This window comes from Coturnix japonica, chromosome Z (assembly GCF_054131305.1).
Source record: "Coturnix japonica strain WE chromosome Z, WE-NBRP24, whole genome shotgun sequence".
Lineage (NCBI taxonomy): Eukaryota > Metazoa > Chordata > Aves > Galliformes > Phasianidae > Coturnix > Coturnix japonica.
This window is the reverse complement of record NC_140702.1, coordinates 6,977,953-6,987,211: the sequence shown is the minus strand read 5'-3', so window position 1 is coordinate 6,987,211 and position 9,259 is coordinate 6,977,953. Positions and strand designations below refer to the sequence as shown.

The window sequence follows — 9,259 nt, the reverse complement described above, 5'->3', positions numbered from 1 at the left end:
AGAGAAAACCAAGATGTAAAAGTTCAAAGAGCAGAACTTTATTTAACAGGCATGTTGAACAGAAAATGAGCCTCTCCAGCTGCCATTCACAGCATTCTGAGCAGAGCCATGGAACAAGACAAGTCCTCTTAAACTTGGAGGCACACTGTCATTGCCATCATAAACTATAGTAAGACAAAATGCTGTCATAAACGTGTCCTAACATAGTATGCTGCAATCGCTAGTGCAGGTGTTATCGGTCAGACAAAAAGTCAAAGGAATACAACATTAATAAAGGATAACAACAACAAAAATAAACACCCCAAAACCCAAACTTGATGGATCTATTACTTCGTTTCAAGAAAGTAAGAAAACATTTTATTGCAGCAGTTCTTTCTAAACGCATATGCCAAGATGTCTTCAAAAAAGAGCACCTACAGTTACTTGTCTTGGGTAATTTGTCTACTTGTTACCATGGGCAGCTCACTGTTATGAAAACAAAGATTTATCCCCTTTGCACAGATTCTCATCTTCACCATCACCGGGTGCACAAGTGATGACCATTTCCCAGTGACAAACATCTGCACCTGCCTTCAGAAAAGATGAGAATCAGCAGATCAGATTAGATCAGATTTGTCCTACAAGGAACCAAAGAGTATATTGGAGAGTTATCTATACCCCTCATCACAGTGCTTCAATACTGTCCATCATCCTGCCCAAGAAAATAATATTCTACTGCTGCTAGGCAAAGGAATGGATTCTAACAGAAATGATCTTTACAGAGAGCCATGAAAGCAGGTGGAACTCCTGAAGCCCAATATTTTTGCATAGAATCAAATGCTTTCCAAGAGATAAAGAGATTTTCAGGTAAGACTGTATCTTCATTTAGTGCCAAATTACCATACTTACAGTCCTTCCAAAGAGTGATGGTGATTCAGTTATTTTAGATAGGCTTCTCTCTCCATGGCCGCTTCCATTCGACTCTGTTTTAACCCCTGTGGAACACAATTAAGGTAAAGCTTTTATTTCTTTGTAAAAACAAGACTTTTTTTTCCCAGTTTTTAACAAACTGTTTGGGGAAATGAGACCTCAACAACCTCAGCTGACCAAACACCCAGGCTCACATGACTCCTGCTCCAATGTAAGAATACACGTACAATACAAAATAACCTTAAGTCTAACCATACAACATCACATACATTTCCAGATAGAAACAGCACATACCAGGTAATATCCAGTGTGATAACCACTCATATACCAAGCTATCAACATGCTCCCCAACGCTTCATCATCCTCAGGAGAATCTGGCCCCATAGGTGGTGGGGGAGGAATCAACTAAGAAATCAGAAAGAAAAAAAAACAAGTTGTTTTTGTTTCAGTGAGTTTTATCTCCAGTTACATGGCAACAAATTCTAAACAGTATAAAGCTGAAAACAAGAAATATACCCTCAGTGCATGCTCTGAAATGGAACCAAGCAAAGGAATCTTTAAGAAAACATTTGGTTTCCAAAGTCTGGGAGAAACATGGTTCCCATAGCTTGGCTGTTCAGAAGCTTAATTAAACAGAAATACTTATCTGTATCAATGAAACATCATTACTTAAAAATAAAGGTGTGGTTTCTTGAAATACTCTCTTTGTATTCCTACCAACAGCTTATTATCACAAAAATAAGTAACGATCTGGTTCTGTGCATTAGATCCTTTTGATAGCTGTAATTTAATGCATTACCAAATATCCAGAAAATACAGACTTTAACATAGAAATGAGTTCTGAAGATCAGGACACTCAGTTGGAAAGTCTAAGATCAGAGATATCCATCTTCACTTACCGGTGGTCCTGCTGGAAGGGGGGGCGGCCAGCAAGATAAGAACGGTGGAAGCATTCTGAACTTTGATCCATGCTATATATTGAAATAATTCAACAGTGTGATTAGAAAGAAACTGAAGGTATTAGGATTTTGTGTAACAGAAGCATCTGAAGCAACTCACAAACTAAAGGCAACATACCCCGGCAATTTAATGACTGCAATAAGAGCACACATTTCTGGGGAGCATTCCACAGCTAGAGAAGTAAAACTTACATACACTGTGAGGCAAACAGTGCTGACACAGACTTCTAGTTAACACAAAGTTCTGGCTTTTTGTTTCTTTTAAGTTTTTATAAACAGAAATAAGTGTTTGCACTTATTAAAGATGAGGTCTTACCCTTCCCAGGCCTGGAGGTGGCACAGGAAACCGTGAATTCTTAGGAGAGAATCTTGTTTTTGTGCAGTTATTTTCATTTTGATGCGAATGGGAAGATTTTTCACTCTCATCTGTTGAACATGCAGTCTCATTCTCATTCTAGAAGACCAAAACATTGTTATGAGATGCACAAAGTAGGAAACTACAGAAAGCAACTGCAGTGTGAAGTATGGGAAGTGCTGCCCACATCCCTCCCTTCATCTAAGCTTCCCAACCCTCCTCAGGGAGCACCTCAATCTTATCTGTTCATCATTTGCAATGTATTTTCTCTCACCCACGAATTTCTTATTCCTGCTTTCTATCATGCACACTTCAGGAAGCAAGGGGAGAGTTATCCTGCCCTGTGTGTGACCCTTTACAATGGAACTGGGTTTCAGTTGTCACATAACCCATCTGGTCGGCGCAGTGATGCCAAAAACACTGAAAAAACACTGTTCACCCCCCCGGGATCCCCCATTGATTTACTGTTCCATCGCCAGCTGGAGGAAGCAGATCAGACAGGTTCTGTTCCTCCTTGTTTCCATATCCAGTGTAAGTAACAACACATGTACCCCTCTTCAAGTTTACGGAGGCAATAGTCGCTGGGTAGACATTACCATCCTCAGACCAAACAGCATTACAGCTGTCACCAACTTTCCACTGCAACAGAAACGAGAAAGACAAGTAAAAACCCGCACCAAAGAATCACATGGAACAAAGACTTCTAAACTACCTTTTTGTCCCAGCCATGAGGACGATGTGTCTTACCCAGGGAGCTTTACCCAGCGATGTAACAGCTCCCTATAACCCAGGTTTATCACACCATTCCCCCCCTGCTCTCTCAAACGTTACTATCAAGGTAGCACCTAAGGGCTCCCGTTGGTACCGTAATAACCCACAAGAAAGACGACCTGTTTCAGCGGCACGGCGCTGCTCTTGTTTCTGTTCCTGTTCTTCTTGCTGTTTTTCCTCTTCATCCCCGGCCACGGCTCCTGTTTGTCTGCATGCTCCGAGCAGTCCCCGTTCTTTAAGGCGTTCTTCAAGAGAGAAAAGCAAAGAATAAAGTAGAGAATAAAGCACAGCTGTGAGCTCCGGGGGGAGGGAATGAACAGGCCCAGCGAGCCGCCCCTCACCTTGAAGGAGGCCACCGCCTTGTCGTACGCCTTGATGAGGGCTGTGTCGTCCCACATGTCGGAGTCGTCACTCTAGGGGTACCACAGAACGCTTTATAAGAGTAAATCTTACTCCCTCCCTCTCCCCCTCGGCCTTCAGCCCACCTGCTCGGCTCCGCGCCGGAACAGCACCCTGCCCGCCATGGCCGACACGCCTCTGCCCGCCGCGCATGCGCACCGCCTACTTCAGGAGGGCGGAGCAATGGCGGCCCCACAATGGCGGCTCCACAGTGTCGGCCCCCCCCCCCCCACAATCATATTATCAAACAGTACTGCAGATCAGGCGATATTTCATGCAATGTTTTATTGTAAAAATACGATGGGTTTTACAGATTAGACCTCTGTCAGGTTAAGCACGTTTCACTGCTGTGTTCCACTGCAAATGATGTCGGACTTCAGAAGTTAAGACAAGAAAATGGGGTCTCACTGTAGATATAGAAAACTGACTACTGGAACCATTAGTTACACCCTAAATGCAGCAATAGCTGGAGTAAAGCTATTCCTGGGCATAGCAATACCTGCAGTAAAGCTATTCCTAGCCATGACCATGCAGACTATAGTCAGTTTAAAAACAGCATTCCAGACAAATCAGCCTATACTAAACAGGAAACAAACTAATGCTGGTTGAACAAAGCTGCGAGATAAACATTTAACCATTTAGCAAGCAGTTTTATGAACCATCTTCTAGGCCCTTCTACTTGACTGACACGTTTGTTGCTTGCAGAGACTTCCTTTCGTTGGCTGCCTTCTGTTTCTGCTGCATGATTTCAGAGTCTCTGTGAAGACAAAATAAGGTAAGATTACTGATACTGGATTGCTGTTTTTCTAACAAGAGCTTCATACACCTTTTTAGCAGCCCTTTATCGATCCCATCTTGATAAAGAGCATATATTATAAAACACTCAGCCAATATCACATCTTCATCCTGGTCACCTCAGCACCCCACGATGCAGAAATGCCACTAGAGAATTATATAAAATATAATGTAATTCAATGTAATTTTTGAAATAAAGACCACAATGGATCAAACATCTTCAAGAAGGTGTTACATACTATTTCCCTGTTAATACCAGGCAAAAAGCTGCTAAAAAGTAATTCCAGGTCTTGCCAAAGAAAAGTCTATGTCTAGCAGCAGACACAGCAAAACCTATATCCAGGTTTTCTACTTTGAACAGAAGAAATGTACTTAGACCCTATTTCAGCTAAGACAGTGGATGTTTTATGTCTCATTTTTCTTCCCATGTTGCACAATCACTCTAATCAGCGGTGCTGTGGATCTTACCTCTGCTTTCTCTGAGATGCAGACAAGCTATCCTCTTTTCTTTTACCTTTGAGAGTTTCCTGAGTCTTCTTCAGGTTCTTCTGTCGGGCAAGTTCACGCTGATTTCCACCTACAAGACACCATATAATTTATACAGGTGGTACCACTTTCTAAACACAGTTAGCACGTCCATTACAAAAGCATTAACATTGGGCTCATTTTGCAATTAGCAATGACATTATCCTTTGTCATGGTTTGACATGCAAAAAAAGAGCAAAAAAAGAGCTTATTCTGGGGAGTGTGCTAATGTCCTGCACAGGGTGGATACCCCTAACACTATGCACATGTGAGGGTGGTTCCATGGTATTCAAAGAATTACTTGAACAAACACTCAGGTAACTTCTTGCCACAGGGTTTTGTTCACATCTTTCCTTCCTCTGCATGCTGTTTTGATTTCATCCCAATCTTCCTCCTTTTATGAGTTTCTACAAACAGGTGATGCCTTACTTTGGCAGCAAGGATGCAGTCATTGTTGGTCTACCTACTTTGCATGTGAGGCGCTGTTAGTCTGTTCAACTTACTCCAACCAAACTTGAACAGACATGAGACATTTCCCATGCTCAAAAATGAAAGCTCAATTTCACCATCATTTCCACTGTACCCCTTTCAGCTTCTCTCCAGTTAAGATGACCTATGCCATCTCTCAATCCCCATGACCAACCTCTCCAAACTTCACCTGCCTGTAATTTCAGGTATACAGAGAAAGAACCGGGTGAAAAAGAACATCTGAAGCTTTACTGTTGATATAATCCACAGCTTTGTACTAACCATACTTGAGGTGGTAAAGGTACCTGCCATGCAACAAGACAAAAGTGTTCCTTCTTCATACCTGTTTGTATAGTCCCTGGCAAGAGGTGCTACATACAACTTCCTGAGGGCTGCTCCTGCTTTTGAAGATGTACTTCACCTGTGACTGACCACCTTTAGCAAAAACAAAGAGAATTTCTGCTCCATCCTTCTCACAAGCACTCGGTGAGATCCTGTTCCCAGAGTTCTGCCAGCTGAAGTGGTCAATATTTCTTCAGAAACGGAAATGAAATGGCTATCTCTGGCAGTATTGGGAGTTGATTAGAACTTGATGAGTCATAAGCAGATGATACATTCCAGGCTATAAATGGTCCTTCGGTTTTGTAGTGCTTAGTGCATGAATGTCACATGAGTAGATTTGCAGCAAGGTCTTATGTGGGGCCTGAAGAAACTAAATAAATACTTATCACAAAGAAAAAAAGGTGGGAAGTCAAAACACACTGTTTGAGACAAAATCCATACAGCAGTAACCCTCCATCCTTAACCTTACACACTCTCTTCTTCTTCAATCAAGCAGCATCTGCAGTTATTCCATACATGCATGTATGATCTTCTAAGACTATGTGGCCCTATAACTTCACCTGAGATGATTGAGCATTCCTATCCCTTAAGAGATGGTGCTGTTTTATGAATTCTATACATCAATCTAAATCTTCCAAGAAAGGAAGCCAATTCCACTTCCTATAATGAGAAATTCACATGATTTCCAACAGAAGAACAGTACATCCTTCCTGCCAATACCTGTGCCCTAATAGCTCATCCTGGTCTGCTTCTGCAAGGCACACAGCCTTAGTTCTTCCCATCTGTGCTCTTCCATTTCCAAGATCCAGCTGTCTCTTAATACAAAGTTAAGCAGAAACTTCTGTGCAGCACTGGAACAAGCTGCTATCATTCCTCCTGGACAGAGGCCAAAGAGAATGGCAGTAAGGATGGAGTACAGATGCCATGGCCCCAGAGGACCTTCTGAGCAGCAAAGAATCTCATCATGTGTCAGATCTCCAGCGCCACCGTGTTCCAAGATCAGAATGCTGAAGTAAACAGAGCAGTATCATACAAGGACAAAGGAAGATGGTTACCAGAAAGAAGAAAAGCGTTCATCATTTCAACCAGTCATCAACATCTTGACAGATTTATTGCACTTCTGGGCACCTTGTGTGTTTGCTGTTTCAATTTGGTAGTACAAGAACTACCACGAATTTATGAATTCAGAAGCACAGTTTCTAATTAGCAGTGTAGTCTCATCCTAATTTACAATCTGAACATTTGAAATGAGAGTTTAGCCCACATGTGACTGATACCAAAGGTCTGAACTCCAGACATATACACTAAAGCTGAGAGCAAACAGCAAGGCAGCATGCCACAGCAGCTGTCCCTTTAGCATCCCAGCACTGTACTGAGCTAAAATGCCTTACAGTAAAACACTATAGCTCTGTTATCTTTGTCTGCAGGACATTGTGCTCGTCTTTAATCCTTAACATATAGTTAACTTGTAAGAGCTGGAAAAACAAAGGAAAAAGCATAAAAAGCCTTCCACTTTATGAAACTGAAGATCTGATGTGTGCATGGGCTGTTTGTGATCCAGGTCATCACTTGCAGAACATTCAGAGCTACATCTCTGCTGTTCACCCAGCACTGTTAATGCCTTTTCACCTTACGTTCCTGTGCTGCCAAATACAACCTCACCAACGCGGTTAACACTCTCAACACGGTTTATCGCAGCACAAACACAACACAAAGGCGCAGTTCCGTATCCGCCATCACCTGACAGCCCTGTACCCGCAGCCCGGGGGCAGCCGGGCCTTGAGCCCGAGGAACGAACCACCGCACAGCAGCTCAGCTCGGCGTTAACGTCCCACCCCGCCCGGCTCCACAGCCCCCAGTGTAACTTACGGGTCATGGCGAGATGCTCGTATCGCACAACGCCACCGACACCACGGCACCAACTAGAACCTTCTGCCGGCCCGCCCACTGCTGGCTCTTTTTATGGAGCTCTACCGGCCCATACGTCACACTGCTCGGGCTGGGGGGCGGGCACGGGGTGACGGAGCGCTTCACTACGCCGTGAGGAGGAAGAGGATGAAGAGGAGGGGCAGGAGGATGAGGAGGAGGAGCCCCTTGTATTGCAGCTCTCCACCCATGCGTCGCGCTGTGATAACGTCAGCCCCGCGCCGCTGTCTGTGTGAGCCGGCCCGTCCGCGCTGCCCATCTCCATCACCTCGTCATGTTCCGCCGAGCCCGCCTCGCAGTGCGGCCCAACGTGCGGCCCGCAGGGAAGGCTGCGGCCGGGGCGGCGGACACGGAGCCGCAGGGCTCCTCCACGGCTCCTAAGGATGAGGCTGCGGCGGCCGACAGCCTCCCGGCCGAGCACCGGGCCCACAGGTGGGTTCCGTGGGGCTCCGGGTTCTGGCGGTGCCGGTGCCGGCAGGGCGGGGTGGGCCGGGTGAGCACAGCCACCCCTGTGGGCTGAGTAGCGCTGTGTGCTGTGTGACTCGGCAATATCACCATGCCGGAACGCTATGACTGTTCTTCGGGATGCTTTAGTATCATGAATGGTTTCCGTACCCGGTGAGGTTGGGCTGAGGAACAGCTCTCTACAGCTGTCTCCATTCTAACTGCCCTTCAGAACAACCTTCCCACATGGCTGGCTTGGCCTATTGCATGACTATTTTCTTTTAAAAACAATCAAAACCTTAGAATCTGTCCTTTACGACATTAAATGGTGTGTTTGTTACAACTTCCGTTTGCTTTGACTATAAATGCAAGTATTTAGCCAGGTTTACCAGATATTGATGGTGGAAGAAGGGCTAAGCTTACCAGATATTGATGGTGGAAGAAGGGCTAAGCTTACCAGATATTGATGGTGGAAGAAGAGCTAAGCTTACCAGATATTGATGGTGGAAGAAGGGCTAAGCTTACCAGATATTGATGGTGGAAGAAGGGCTAAGCTTACCAGATATTGATGGTGGAAGAAGGGCTAAGCTTACCAGATATTGATGGTGGAAGAAGGGAGTGCCCAGCCTGCAGGTATTGGGAGACTGGGGGGAAATTCAGGCAGTAGAGGCTCAGGTGAGAGCTGCCACCTTCTTTCCCACATCTGCTCTTCCCCGGTTCTGCTGAATTCGTGAAGCTTCCATTTGGTTTTGAAGGCTTCCACTAAGCAAATAGGAGAGGGCAGCCCCAGGGATTGACTGCAGTGTAAGCATTTATTGGATTCATAGAAAGCTGTTCCTATAGATGATGTGTTTTAAAGGTTGGCTGCCTGGGTGCCTCTGGAGATAGAAGGACATGTGCTCAGTTTGATCTGAGTTTTAGGAATCGGGGGGATACTGCAGAATGTCAGTTTTTGTGCTCTGAAAAAAAATTAATGGCAAACATGGACATCTTATCTATTTTCTTGCCCCACCCAGAGCATTCTGTCCTATCCTCTGCAGTCTGTCCCTGTACTGTTTTTCCTGTTTTCTGATCCCTGAGCTGGTTTTGGTGATTATCAGGGAAGAGAAAATTCCCTCAGCATAAGATTCAAAGTTATTTCTAATGTGGTCTCTGCTGATACTGTGGGCTGACTTCAGTAGGCAGCTCAGCCCCACACAGCTGAGAGAAAATGGGAAAGGTAAAAGAGAGAAAATGCGTGGGTTCAGATAAAGGCACTTCAGTATGCAAAGCAGAAACTGCACATGCAACTAAATCAAACCAAAGAGTTAGTTTACTTCTTCCCCTCGAGGGTCTTTTCCAGGAAAGCAGGGCCCATCACACATAA

General features: G+C 44.7%; 3 protein-coding genes across 6 annotated transcripts in view; 1 reads left to right on the top strand and 2 right to left on the bottom strand.

Moving 5' to 3' along the window:
• Positions 1-16: 16 nt before the first annotated feature.
• Positions 17-3,537, bottom strand: SMN1 (survival of motor neuron 1, telomeric). Of its 2 annotated transcripts, none has more exons than XM_015849977.3 (9): positions 3,480-3,537; positions 3,336-3,407; positions 3,114-3,239; positions 2,689-2,862; positions 2,185-2,322; positions 1,809-1,880; positions 1,204-1,314; positions 889-974; positions 17-570 (listed from the first exon to the last, which is right to left on the bottom strand). In XM_015849977.3, exons 1-8 carry the CDS (start codon positions 3,516-3,518, stop codon positions 918-920), a joined length of 789 nt encoding a protein of 262 aa, XP_015705463.2. In that variant the 5' UTR covers positions 3,519-3,537; the 3' UTR covers positions 17-570; positions 889-917. The 2 variants fall into 2 exon arrangements, with proteins under 2 accessions (XP_015705463.2, XP_015705464.2); XM_015849978.3 differs by having other exon boundaries at positions 17-566.
• Positions 3,538-3,659: 122 nt separating this feature from the next.
• On the bottom strand, positions 3,660-7,457 carry SERF1A (small EDRK-rich factor 1A). Its single transcript, XM_015849979.3, has 3 exons — positions 7,393-7,457; positions 4,657-4,765; positions 3,660-4,150 (listed from the first exon to the last, which is right to left on the bottom strand). Exons 1-3 carry the CDS (start codon positions 7,397-7,399, stop codon positions 4,069-4,071), a joined length of 198 nt encoding a protein of 65 aa, XP_015705465.1. The 5' UTR covers positions 7,400-7,457; the 3' UTR covers positions 3,660-4,068.
• A 195-nt stretch (positions 7,458-7,652) lies between these two features.
• Positions 7,653-9,259, top strand: part of BDP1 (BDP1 general transcription factor IIIB subunit) — a 51,999-nt gene continuing 50,392 nt past the window's right edge. For all 3 annotated transcript variants that reach the window (XM_015849971.3, XM_085529595.1, XM_085529596.1), the window contains exon 1: positions 7,653-7,881. In XM_015849971.3, coding sequence (XP_015705457.2) covers positions 7,724-7,881 — 158 coding nt within the window. In that variant the 5' untranslated portion in view covers positions 7,653-7,723. The remainder of the gene's footprint in view (positions 7,882-9,259) is intronic.